At 44.6% G+C, this 14,441-nt stretch overlaps 1 protein-coding gene across 4 annotated transcripts in view; it reads left to right on the plus strand.

Annotated features, from left to right (window-relative positions):
- Nucleotides 1-14,441, plus strand: part of LOC139756238 (uncharacterized) — a 114,313-nt gene that overhangs the window by 51,664 nt on the left and 48,208 nt on the right. For 3 of the 4 annotated variants that reach the window (XM_071675412.1, XM_071675411.1, XM_071675413.1), the window contains 2 exons: nt 3,110-3,172; nt 12,681-12,776. In XM_071675412.1, coding sequence (XP_071531513.1) covers nt 3,110-3,172; nt 12,681-12,776 — 159 coding nt within the window. The remainder of the gene's footprint in view (nt 1-3,109; nt 3,173-12,680; nt 12,777-14,441) is intronic. The other variant, XM_071675414.1, reaches the window with a different exon arrangement.

The following is a 14,441-nucleotide window of genomic DNA, read 5'->3' on the forward strand; positions in this document are numbered from 1 at the left end:
CCCCCACTCCCCTTACTTCCATTGTTCTCACCTTTTTCCATTCTGTACTCAGTCTCTCCTGGTACTTCCTCACACAGGTCTCCTTCTCAAGCTTACTTACTCTCACCACCCTCTTCACCCCAACATTCACTCTTCTTTTCTGAAAACCCATACAAATCTTCACCTTAGCCTCCACAAGATAATGATCAGACATCCCTCCAGTTGCACCTCTCAGCACATTAACATCCAAAAGTCTCTCTTTCGCATGCCTGTCAATTAACACGTAATCCAATAACGCTCTCTGGCCATCTCTCCTACTTACATAAGTATACTTATGTATATCTCGCTTTTTAAACCAGGTATTCCCAATCATCAGTCCTTTTTCAGCACATAAATCTACAAGCTCTTCACCATTTCCATTTACAACACTGAACACCCCATGTATACCAATTATTCCCTCAACTGCCACATTACTCACCTTTGCATTCAAATCACCCATCACTATGACCCGGTCTCGTGCATCAAAACCACTAACACACTCATTCAGCTGCTCCCAAAACACTTGCCTCTCTTGATCTTTCTTCTCATGCCCAGGTGCATATGCACCAATAATCACCCACCTCTCTCCATCAACTTCCAGTTTTACCCATATTAATCGAGAATTTACTTTCTTACATTCTATCACATACTCCCACAACTCCTGTTTCAGGAGTATTGCTACTCCTTCCCTTGCTCTTGTCCTCTCACTAACCCCTGACTTTACTCCCCAGACATTCCCAAACCACTCTTGCCCTTTACCCTTGAGCTTCGTTTCACTCAGAGCCAAAACATCCAGGTTCCTTTCCTCAAACATACTACCTATCTCTCCTTTTTTTCACATCTTGGTTACATCCACACACATTTAGGCACCCCACTCTGAGCCTTCGAGGAGGATGAGCACTCCCCGCGTGACTCCTTCTTCTGTTTCCCATTTTAGAAAGTTAATACAAGGAGGGGAGGATTTCTGGCCCCCCGCTCCCGTCCCCTCTAGTCGCTTACGACACGCGAGGAATACGTGGGAAGTATTCTTTCACCCCATCCCCAGGGATAATATACACGTATATATACATATACACACACACACACATACACATACATACGCACATATACACACACACACACATACATATATATACATATGAGAAATGTAAGAAACAATTTAGAAAACTGAAACTTCTAGCTTGAAATGAATGAAAAAAAAAGAATGTCACATAATGGTTCAACCTCTGGCTATGGAAAAAAGGAAATGTATAATTTATTTACACAAACGTCAATAGCAGTTCTCATCAATTTAACCACTGTATCAATAAGCTTCAATGTCTAAGCTACATTTTTCTCCAATTTCACTATTTTCCTTCACATTTTCAATTGTGTCTGAAGGTTCTACTTCAAGAGTGATTGTTTTTCCAGTAAGGGTCTTCACATATTGGTTACATCCACACACATTTAGGCACCCCACTCTGAGCCTTCGAGGAGGATGCTTTACTTGTGGTGCTGACTTCCCTCTTTAAATTATATATATATATATATATATATATATATATATATATATATATATATATATATATATATATATATATCCTTGGGGATAGGGGAGAAAGAATACTTCCCACGCATTCCTCACTGGTCGTAGAAGGTGACTAAAGGGGACGGGAGCGGGGGGCCAGAAACCCTCCCCTCCTTGTATTTTGATTTTCTAAAAGGGGACAGAGAAGAAGGAGTCACGCAGGGAGTGCTCATCCTCCTGGAAGGCTCAGATTGGGGTGTCTAAATGTGTGTAGATGTAACCAAGATGAGAAAAAAGGAGAGATAGGTAGTATGTTTGAGGAAAGGAACCTGGATGTTTTGGCTCTGAGTGAAACAATGCTCAAGGGTAAAGGGGAAGAGTGGTTTGGGAATGTCTTGTGAGTAAAGTCAGGGGTTAGTGAGAGGACAAGAGCAAGGGAAGGAGTAGCATTACTCCTGAAACAGGAGTTGTGGGAGTATGTGATAGAGTGAAAGAAAGTAAATTCTAGATTGATATGGGTAAAACTGAAAGTTGATGGAGAGAGATGGGTGATTATTGGTGCATATGCACCTGGGCAGGAGTTAATGTACATTACATGCACAGCAATAAGAAACTGTCTAGCAGTAGGGATGATGATAATTATACAGATTATCATATTTGTTTTGCTTGTATGATGATTTCAGTGTATCATTCTACTTTGGTACAGAACATGATTTGTAGCATACTTATGTTTGTGTTTCTTTTCACATTAGATAATTTGTGGGTATGAAAATGTCCATATTTTATTGCTTTGGTGCAGTAGGTGCAGTATGTAATTTGTACATATAAGAACATCCCTGTATCTTATTACTTTGGAACATTATATATGTTGCAGGTACGAGAATGTAATTGTATCTTATTCTAGTATGTTACATAATTCATAAGTATGGTAATTTCAGTGTATCATTACTTTGGAACAGTACAGATGTATGATATATAGGTATAATAATGTCACTATAGCATTACTTTGGTGCAGTATAGATATATAATTTGTAGGTATGGTAATTTTAGTGCACCATTACTGTGGTACAGTACAAGTATATGATTTGTAGATATGATGTCAGTGCATTATGATATTGGTCCTGAGAAGTTATATAATTTGTAGATATAATTATGATGTATCATTACTGTGGTTCAGTAAAAATATGCCTTGTTGGTATGGTAATGTGTATGTATCAATGCTTTGGTACAGTTCTGGTATATGATTTGCAGGTACGATAATGTCAATGTATTATTACTTTGGTGCATTACAGGTATAAAATTTTTTGGGTATGATAATGTACTTGGATCATATCACTTTGTGTGGTGCATTATATACTTTATGGGTAAAACTTTCTGGTATTTTGGCTTTATATTGGTGAAGTGAGCACGTTGTTTATTTTATGTTAGTGTGTCCCATGCTAAATCTCCTTCTGGTAGGCTTCATAAGTCTTTAGAAATGGTTATTCATCCACTTTCAATGATCTTAAGTGTGAAATTCTGGCATGGGATACTAAGACTTTTTGGGAAGTTATGTATCACAGTGATTACTTTCCCCTTTTACAGAAGCTGAGCACAGCCTATGGTGTGGCTGACCTTGTCTTCTATGTCTTCAGAGCTGCCTTCAATGTGAGTGATGGTTGAGTGATAGGTAAATTGTTAACAGAGCTTGGTTGTTATTGTTTATAGGTGAGTCATGTGTTTGTAGTTATGTTGTTGTCCTAGCTAGGTATATGTACTGTACAGGGAGGGAGTTTTACACTTGTTGGGCCCCATCTCTTGATCATTCTCCACTGTCATACAGCTTCTTGAATTTATGTATGGTGTCTATTAACCATGTCCCCAGTCATATTATTCCATTCATCTATCACTCTTATAATATAAAAGTCCTTCTTTACATCTTTTTTAACAAGTTTCTTTCTTAATTTTTAAGCTATGTCCTTTGGTTATCCTGTCCCTAAATCTTTTGAAGAACTGTTCTATGTCTGTTCATCAGTCTATTTTAAGAACTTACAGGTCAAGATCAGGTCACCCATTGCTCTTCTCTCTTCCATGGTGGGCAAATTTAAGGCTGTTAATCTTTCCCTGTAACTCAACTCTCTTAATTCTGCTGCCATCTTTGTTGCCCTCCTCTGGAAAATCTCTTTTAGTTCTTTGTGCTTCCTTAGTCATAGTGGCCAAACTTTAGTAGTATTTTCTAGTTTTAGCCTCATGTTGGAAATGAACAGCTTGCTGGATATTTCTTTATCCATATGTGTGAAAGCTATTCTAATATTTGCAAGTAGACTGTCCTCTTTGTGTGGGTCTCTGGTGACAGGTTAGGGATGATGTTGACTCCCAAGTCCTTCTCACACACAGAATCCTGAAACTTATATCGTGTTATATAATTATCATATCATAGCCTTTTCTCACTTTGTCCCATTTTCATCACTGCATTTGTTCAAGTTGAATTTCATTGGTCATGTCTTAAATCAACGTTGGAATCTCTTTAGTGTCCCTTGCAAATTGATGCAGTCCTCCTTACTTTTAACTTTCCTCATTACCTTTGTATTATCTACACATATATTTAGATTGGAGTCCATATCTCTTGGAAAGACATTTACTCAGATCAAGAAGAGTAATGGTCCCAGAACAAAACCCTGTAGCACTCTGCTGGTCACCGTGACCCATTTGGAGAAGGCTCCTGTGATGTGTATCCTTTGTTTCCTTCCATTGAGAGAATCAAGTGTCCATCAAAGGAGTTTTTTTCTGATTCCTGCATGGTGATCCAGCCTCCTAATCAATATCTCTAGCAATTAATTGTCATGCATTATGGCAGTCCAGATACAAACAATACACCAAGCCTCTCTTTTTATTTAAGACAAGACTCTTTTAAAAATCCAATAGGCTTGTAACATATGATTTCCTTTCCCTGAGACTGTGCTATTTCTTAGGTAATTTCGCCTCTTTAGAAAGTCATCCTTATGCTTTCTATTTATCTCTTTAGAACCTTACAGACCACACTCATTGGTGAAACTGGTCTTTAAATAAGTGGCTGTCTCTGGTCTCCTTTCTTAAACTTAGGTACAGCATTAGACTGAACAGGGCATGTGAAGTGGCCAAGGTAAACCATGGAAAGGTCTGTGAGTCCTGGTTGTGGATAGGGAGCTGTGGTTTTGGTGCATTACTCATGACAGCTAGAGAATGGATGTGAACAGGTGCAATCTTTGTTCATCTGTTCCTAACACTACCGCGGTAACATAGGAAATGGCAATCAAGCATGAAAAAATTTCCCTTATCATTTCTTTGGCACATTGCCTCTCTCCAGTGACATTTTAACCAGTATGTCAAGAAATTTATTGTGTGTATATATACACATCTTCAGCAAACAGGATGAAATTTCACCATGAGCCTTGTATGGGTCATGACCTTTTAATATTCCATTAATGTCTTCTGCAGATAAATCAGTGTTTTCTGAAACCTCTGCTTAATTCCATCTCACTGTGTCTTTCACTGTAAAATCACATTGGAACTTGTTATTCACTTCCTTACATATCCATACATCATTCCCTGCAATTCTTCCCCCTGATTCCTTTAGTCTGATAAGTTGCCTTTAACTAAGAGCTGACTCCGGATGATTTTGTGGAAGGTTTTGGATTGTACAGTCTGGATCAGGAGTCACAAGACTATACAGTCTGGTTCAGGAGTCACAGGACTGTACAGTCTGGATCAGGAGTCACAGGACTGTACAGTCTGGATCAGGAGTTGCAAGACTGTACAGTCTGGATTGGGAGTCGCAAGACTGTACAGTCTGGTTCAGGAGTCACAGGACTGTACAGTCTGGATCAGGAGTCACAGGAGTGTACAGTGTGGATCAGGAGACACAGGAGTGTACAGTCCGGATCAGGAGTCACAGGAGTGTACAGTCTGGATCAGGAGTCACAGGAGTGTACAGTGTGGATCAGGAGACACAGGAGTGTACAGTCCGGATCAGGAGTCACAGGAGTGTACAGTCTGGATCAGGAGTCACAGGAGTGTACAGTCTGGATCAGGAGACACAGGAGTGTACAGTCTGGACAGGAGTCACAGGAGTGTACAGTCTGGATCAGGAGTCACAGGAGTGTACAGCCTGGATCAGGAGACACAGGAGTGTACAGTCTGGACCAGGGGTCACAGGAGTGTACAGTCTGGATCAGGAGTCACAGGAGTGTACAGTCTGGATCAGGAGTCACAGGAGTGTACAGTCTGGATCAGGAGTCACAGGAGTGTACAGTCTGGATCAGGAGTCACAGGAGTGTACAGTCTGGATCAGGAGTGTACAGGCTGGATCTGTAGTAGGAGGACTGAACAGTCTGGATCTGGAGTAGGAGGACTGAACAGTCTGGATCTGGAGTAGCAGGACTGAACAGTCTGGATCTGGAGTAGGAGGACTGAACAGTCTGGATCTGGAGTAGAAGAACTGAACAGTCTGGATCTGGAGTAGCAGGACTGAACAGTCTGGATCTGGAGTAGGAGGACTGAACAGTCTGGATCTGGAGTAGGAGGACTGAACAGTCTGGATCTGGGGTAGCAGAACTGAACAGTCTGGATCTGGAGTAGCAGGACTGAACAGTCTGGATCTGGAGTAGCAGGACTGAACAGTCTGGATCTGGAGTAGGAGGACTGAACAGTCTGGATCTGGAGTAGGAGGACTGAACAGTCTGGATCTGGAGTAGGAGGACTGAACAGTCTGGATCTGGAGTAGGAGGACTGAACAGTCTGGATCTGGAGTAGGAGGACTGAACAGTCTGGATCTGGAGTAGGAGGACTGAACAGTCTGGATCTGGAGTAGGAGGACTGAACAGTCTGGATCTGGAGTAGGAGGACTGAACAGTCTGGATCTGGAGTAGCAGAACTGAACAGTCTAGATCTGGAGTAGGAGGACTGAACAGTCTGGATCTGGAGTAGGAGGACTGAACAGTCTGGATCTGGAGTAGCAGGACTAAACAGTCTGGATCTGGAGTAGGAGGACTGAACAGTCTGGATCTGGAGTAGGAGGACTGAACAGTCTGGTTCTGGAGTAGGAGGACTGAACAGTCTGGAGTAGGAGGACTGAACAGTCTGGATCTGGAGTAGCAGAACTGAACAGTCTGGATCTGGAGTAGCAGGACTGAACAGTCTGGATTTGGAGTAGGAGGACTGAACAGTCTGGATCTGGGTAGCAGAACTGAACAGTCTGGATCTGGAGTAGCAGAAGTGAACAGTCTGGAGTAACAGGACTGAACAGTCTAGATCTGGAGTAGCAGAAGTGAACAGTCTGGATCTGGAGTAGCAGAACTGAACAGTCTGGATCTGGAGTAGCAGGACTGACCAGTGGATCTAGAGTAGGAGGACTGAACAGTCTAGATCTGGAGTAGCAGAAGTGAACAGTCTGGATCTGGAGTAGGAGGACTGAACAGACTGGATCTGAAGTAGGACTGAACAGTCTGGATCTGGAGTAGCAGAAGTGAACAGTCTAGATCTGGAGTAGCAGAACTGAACAGTCTGGATCTGGAGTAGGAGGACTAAACAGTCTGGATCTGGAGTAGGAGAACTGAACAGTCTGGATCTGGAGTAGGAGGACTGAACAGTTTGGATCTGGAGTAGCAGGACTGAACAGTCTGGATCTGAAGTAGCAGGACTGAACAGTCTGGATCTGGAGTAGGAGGACTGAACAGTCTGGATCTGGAGTAGCAGGACTAAACAGTCTGGATCTGGAGTAGGAGGACTGAACAGTCTGGATCTGGAGTAGGAGGACTGAACAGTCTGGATCTGGAGTAGGAGGACTGAACAGTCTAGATCTGGAGTAGGAGGACTGAACTGTCTGGATCTGGAGTAGGAGGACTGAACAGTCTGGATCTGGAGTAGCAGGACTGAACAGTCTGGATCTGGAGTAGCAGGACTCAACAGTCTGGATCTGGAGTAGCAGAACTGAACAGTCTGGATCTGGAGTAGGAGGACTGAACAGTCTGGATCTGGAGTAGGAGGACTGAAGAGTCTGGATCTGGAGTAGCAGAAGTGAACAGTCTGGATCTGGAGTAGGAGGACTGAACAGACTGGATCTGGAGTAGGAGGACTGAACAGTCTGGATCTGGAGTAGCAGAACTGAACAGTCTGGATCTGGAGTAGCAATACTGAACAGTCTGGATCTGGAGTAGCAGAACTGAACAGTCTGGATCTGGAGTAGCAGGACTGAACAGTCTGGATCTGGAGTAGCAGGACTGAACAGTCTGGATCTGGAGTAGCAGAACTGAACAGTCTGGATCTGGAGTAGCAGAACTGAACAGTCTGGATCTGGAGTAGGAGGACTGAACAGTCTGGATCTGGAGTAGGAGGACTGAACAGTCTGGATCTGGAGTAGCAGAACTGAACAGTCTGGATATGGAGTAGCAGGACTGAACCGTCTGGATCTGGAGTAAGAGGACTGAACAGTCTGGATCTGGAGTAGCAGAAGTGAACAGTCTGGATCTGGAGTAGCAGGACTGAACAGTCTGGATCTGGAGTAGCAGGACTGAACAGTCTGGATCTGGAGTAGGAGGACTGAACAGTCTGGATCTGGAGTAGCAGGACTGAACAGTCTGGATCTGGAGTAGCAGAACTGAACAGTCTGGATCTGGAGTAGCAGGACTGAACAGTCTGGATCTGGAGTAGCAGAACTGAACAGTCTGGATCTGGAGTAGGAGGACTGAACAGACTGGATCTGGAGTAGGAGGACTGAACAGTCTGGATCTGGAGTAGCAGGACTGAACAGTCTGGATCTGGAGTAGGAGGACTGAACAGTCTGGATCTGGAGTAGCAGAACTGAACAGTCTGGATCTGGAGTAGCAGGACTGAACAGTCTGGATCTGGAGTAGGAGGACTGAACAGTCTGGATCTGGAGTAGCAGAACTGAACAGTCTGGATCTGGAGTAGGAGGACTGAACAGTCTGGATCTGGAGTAGCAGGACTGAACAGTCTGGATCTGGAGTAGGAGAACTGAACAGTCTGGATCTGGAGTAGGAGGACTGAACAGTCTGGATCTGGAGTAGCAGAACTGAACAGTCTGGATCTGGAGTAGCAGAACTGAACAGTCTGGATCTGGAGTAGGAGGACTGAACAGTCTGGATCTGGAGTAGGAGGACTGAACAGTCTGGATCTGGGGTAGCAGAACTGAACAGTCTGGATCTGGAGTAGCAGGACTGAACAGTCTGGATCTGGAGTAGGAGGACTGAACAGTCTGGATCTGGAGTAGGAGGACTGAACAGTCTGGATCTGGAGTAGGAGAACTGAACAGTCTGGATCTGGAGTAGGAGGACTGAACAGTCTGGATCTGGAGTAGCAGGACTAAACAGTCTGGATCTGGAGTAGCAGAACTGAACAGTCTGGATCTGGAGTAGCAGGACTGAACAGTCTGGATCTGGAGAGGACTGAACAGGGATTGGAGCTGACTGAACAGTCTGGATCTGGAGTAGCTGGAACTGAACAGTCTGGATCTGGAGTAGCAGAACTGAACAGTCTGGATCTGGAGTAGCAGACTGAACAGTCTGGATCTGGAGTAGGAGGACTGAACAGTCTGGATCTGGAGTAGGAGGACTGAACAGTCTGGATCTGGAGTAGGAGAACTGAACAGTCTGGATCTGGAGTAGGCAGGACTGAACAGTCTGGATCTGGAGTAGCAGGACTGAACAGTCTGGATCTGGAGTAGGAGGACTGAACAGTCTGGATCTGGAGTAGGAGGACTGAACAGTCTGGATCTGGAGTAGGAGGACTGAACAGTCTGGATCTGGAGTAGGAGGACTGAACAGTCTGGATCTGGAGTAGGAGAACTGAACAGTCTGGATCTGGAGTAGGAGGACTGAACAGTCTGGATCTGGAGTAGCAGGACTAAACAGTCTGGATCTTGAGTAGGAGGACTGAACAGTCTGGATCTGGAGTAGCAGGACTAAACAGTCTGGATCTGGAGTAGGAGGACTGAACAGTCTGGATCTGGAGTAGGAGGACTGAACAGTCTGGATCTGGAGTAGGAGGACTGAACAGTCTGGATCTGGAGTAGGAGGACTGAACAGTCTGGATCTGGAGTAGGAGGACTGAACAGTCTGGATCTGGAGTAGCAGGACTAAACAGTCTGGATCTGGAATAGCAGGACTGAACAGTCTGGATCTGGAGTAGGAGGACTGAACAGTCTGGATCTGGAGTAGCAGGACTAAACAGTCTGGATCTGGAGTAGCAGGACTGAACAGTCTGGATCTGGAGTAGCAGAACTGAACAGTCTGGATCTGGAGTAGGAGGAGTGAACACTCTGGATCTGGAGTGGGAGGACTGAACAGTCTGGATCTGGAGTAGGAGGACTGAACAGTCTGGATCTGGAGTAGCAGGACTGAACAGTTTGGATCTGGAGTAGCAGAACTGAACAGTCTGGATCTGGAGTAGGAGGACTGAACAGTGGATCTGGAGAAGCAGGACTGAACAGTGGATCTGGAGTAGCAGGACTGAACAGCCTGTATCTGAAAGAGAACTGAAAGTGAGAGACTGGTGTAGGTGTTAGGTTGGGTGACCAAAGGGTATCAGCATTGGCGTTTGCTAATGATTTGGTCCTGGTGGCACAGACGCCCACTGGCCTGCAACAGGCAATGAACGTGATGGCTGAGACCCTTGCGGGGGGTGGGCTTCATGTTAATCCAGAAAAATGTCGTAGCCTCAGCATGGAGGTTAACGGCAAATGCAAGACTTGGTGCGTCAATAAAAATAGGACGTTCGAAGTCTTGGGCAGTGCTGTCAGCTCCATGAGTGCTGAGGAAGAATATAAGTACCTCGGCTTTCCTGTCGGAGCTGGGGGGTGGCAAAAGTCCTACAGTGCCCTGCTAGAAGAGGGACTCCTTAACATCACCAGAGCCCCTCTAAAACCTCAACAGCGGATTGCGTTGCTTGTGGGACATCTGGTGCCCAAGCTCATGCATTGACTGGTATTGGGGAAAGTTTATATGACACAGTTAGCATGCATGGACAGGCAAGTGTGAGTGGTGGTTTGCCGATGGCTGTGCCTAGCCCATGACGTGCCCTGCGCATACTTCCACTCGGCAGCTGGAGATGGTGGGCTGGGTATACCGGACTTTGTCTCAATCGTGCGGCTGAATAAACAAGCGCGGTTCAAGAAATTACTCACCTTGACCGACCCAGTGATTCATGCGGCTGTCCGGGAGCCTGCGGTGTTGAGCAAGCTGCAGCGTTGGATCGGACCCGCATGCATTGCTGGTAGGCAGGCAGGTAATAAACCTGAACGCCTACACGTTTGGAGGGCCAATCTGGTCAGCACCGTTGACGGAGCGGGTCTTGCTCCATCTGCTGCCGTGCCTCAGGTTAGCAGATGGGTAAATAGCGGGAACCAGTTCCTGTCCAGTTCTGATTACGTGAAGGCCGTCCAAGTGAGGATAGGCGCGTTACTCACCCCTGCCAGGGCGTCCAGAGGCCAGCCTGAGATCAACGGCCTCTGCGACACCTGTCAGAAGCCAGGTACACTCAGGCACTTCGCACAGATATGCCCCCGCACCCATGGCGGGAGGGTAAAACGGCACGATAATATCAGTGTGTATTTGGCCAGACGATTGAGGCAGAGGGGTTACGAGGTGTTCTGTGAGCTGCGCATTCCAGTTGTGGGGTTCTTTCGGAAGCCGGACATCGTGGCTTCCAAAGGTACAGAGGCCTATGTGATAGATGCCCAGGTCTCTGGAGTCCATTTCGCACTTTCAGCTGCACACCAGCATAAGTGCAGCTACTACGGCACCCTGGAAGTCTTACAAGGCATACGGGAAGTCACTGGAAAGGGCACCGTGCATGTAACATCTGCCACTTTAAACTGGCGTGGTGCATGGTGCCAAGAAAGCACGAGTGCTCTCACTGGGCTAGGGCTGACATACCAGGACCTTGAGGTGTGCAGTGTCAAAGCCCTAACCTGGACCCACTCCCTTTACTGGATGTGGTCCAAGAGCATAGGTTAGCACTTGGGCCTACCTTGTCCATCTGGTGTCGGCCTTTGGGCAGGTTGAAGGTCATCTCCCCTTTGTTGGCTTGGGGTGTGCGGGATTAGTCTGTTCTCCCGTGGCTCCCGGGCAGGTACCAGTTCCTGAGGTCGGGTTGTCGGGCGGGCGGTGGACGCCTTAGCGGGGTTGCCCATTGCTCCTGTCTGACAGGCCGCACTGGAAGGTTGAGCGGTTCTGGGAGGTCACTGTGTCTTTATGTCGGATAGGTATATTCGAACCATCATCTGACTGCCACCTCTTAACTTACTCCTACCTATGCTATCAGCAGTCTGATCTTAAATATTTATTGTGTCCATACAGTCTTCCTTCAATTAAACACTTTTTTCACTATCTACATGTAGATTTTTCGCTTACCGACAACCACCCCTTTTTTATAGAATTTACAAAAAGAAAAGCACAGTTTAGTAGGTAGTTAGATCTTCCTGCACATCCCAATCACTAATTGGGAATCTATGAAGACAATGTAGCAGTACTGAACATTGGATCTGAAGTAGGAGGACTGCACAGTCTGGATCTGGAGTAGCAGGACTGAACAGACTGGATCTGGAAGAGGATGACTGCACAGTCTGGATCTGGAGTAGCAGGACTGAACAGTCTGGATCTGGAGTAGGAGGACTGAACATTGGATCTGGAGTAGGACTGTACAGTCTGCCTCAACATCTAGTTTTGACACCTTTAATTCGGAAATATCGCGGATGCTGCACTTATGTTACCATTGTACTCCTATTGATTCCTCATCTCCATTTTTCCTAGACTCGGATACTTTTAGGACCTTCATTTTTCTGAACTCCTGTTCTGTCTGTATGTATGTTGGTTTTGGAATGCTATTATTTCTGGATTGTCTTTCGATTCTGAACTGCCATTAATTTTGGATTCTCTGTCGACAATGGATCTTGATTTTGTATGCATGGTATAGATTTTTGATGCGTTTCATATGCATTCTGCTCCCTCTGCATCCTTTTCTAATTCTGGACTAATTTTCCTTTTTTGATGATTGTATATTTTTGTTTCTTCTGACCCTCATAATTCTAGACTCCCTGTTGATTCTAGATTGGACCTCATTTACTTCTTGATCCTAATTAATTCTGGACCTCCATTCCCTTTGGACTCCATTGACTATACAGCTACTGTCGGTGCTTTGCGTCCAGTCACAGTACTCCAGCTGGAGGGACGAGATGGTTAATTCCCAGGTGCTCAAGAGGCTGGAGCATCTGCATGTGGTAAGTCTCATTATCTCTCTCTTCTAACTTTAACCACAATAAACAATGACATTAACACCATCCACAGGTGAATGGCAAGTTTCTAATGAAATATAGATGAGAGTAGAATGATATATTAGAAAGCCTAGAAAAAACTATTAACAAAAGTAGAATGAAGTATTAGAAATCCTAGAAAAACCTACGTAGTATGGTCTGAAGCCCCTGATTTTTTATTAATACAATAGGAAGAAATGTTTAGCAAGATTTGGTTACAGATTAAATAAGAGCAATTGATAATGCATATGAAATAGAACAGTTAAAAGGAATAATGAAAGTATTTGTGAGATACACTACATACCACAAGGAAGGATGGTGCTGTTAGTAGTCTGCTTGATCATTTGGTGGTCTTCACAAAGAGACAGGTAAATATGGCAGTCTTTACAAGGAGACAGGTAAATATTGCAGTCTTCACAGACAGAGAGGTAAATATGGCAGTCTTCACGAAGAGAGAGGTAAATAAGGCAGTCTTCACAAAGAGACAGGTAAATATGGCAGTTTTCACTGACAGATAAGTAGATATGGCAGTCTTCAGAAAGTGACAGGTAAACATGGCAGTCTTCACAGAAAGAGACAGGTAAATATGGCAGTCTTCACAGACAGATAAGTAAGTATGGCAGTCTTCATAAAGAGATAGGTAAATATTGAAGTCTTCACAGACAGACAAGTAAATATGGCAGTCTGCACAGACAGACAGGTGAATATGGAAGTCTTCACAGACAGACAGGTAAATATGGCAGTCTTCACTAACACATAGGTAATTATGACAGTCTTCACAGACAGACAGGTAAATATGACAGCCTTTACAGACAGACAGTTAAATTTGACAGTCTTCACAGACAGACAGGTAAATATGACGGTCATCACAGACAGACAGGTAAATATGACAGCCTTCACAGACAGACAGGTAAATATGACAGCTTTCACAGACAGACAGGTAAATTTGACAGCCTTCACAGACAGACAGATAAATATGACAGTCTTCACTAACAGACAGGTAAATATGGAGATCTTCATGGACAGAGGTAAATATGGAGATCCTCATGGACAGAGGTAAATATGGAGATCCTTACAGATAGACAGGTAAATATGGCATTCTTTGTAGACAGACAGGTAAATATGGAGTCTTCGCAGACAGGCAGGTTAATAAGGCATCTCCACAGACAGACAAGTAAATATAGCAGTCTTCACAGGCAGACAGGTAAATGTAGCAGTCTTTACAGACAGACAGGTAAATATGGCAGTCTTTACAAACAGACAGGTAAATATGGCAGTCTTTACAGACAGACAAGTAAATATGGCAGTCTTCACAGGCAGACAGGTAAATATAGCAGTCTTTACAGGCAGACAGGTAAATATGGCAGTCTTTACAGACAGACAAGTAAATATGGCTGTCTTCAGAGGCAGATGAGTAAATATGGCAGTCTTTACAGGCAGACAGGTAAATATAGCAGTCTTTACAGGCAGACAGGTAAATATGGCAGTCTTTACAGACAGACAAGTAAATATGGCAGTCTTCACAGGCAGACAGGTAAATATAGCAGTCTTTACAGGCAGACAGGTAAATATGGCAGTCTTTACAGACAGACAAGTAAATATGGCCGTCTTCAGAGGCAGATGAGTAAATAT

The sequence above is a fragment of the Panulirus ornatus genome, chromosome 21 (assembly GCF_036320965.1).
Source record: "Panulirus ornatus isolate Po-2019 chromosome 21, ASM3632096v1, whole genome shotgun sequence".
In the NCBI taxonomy this organism is placed as follows: Eukaryota; Metazoa; Arthropoda; class Malacostraca; order Decapoda; family Palinuridae; genus Panulirus; species Panulirus ornatus.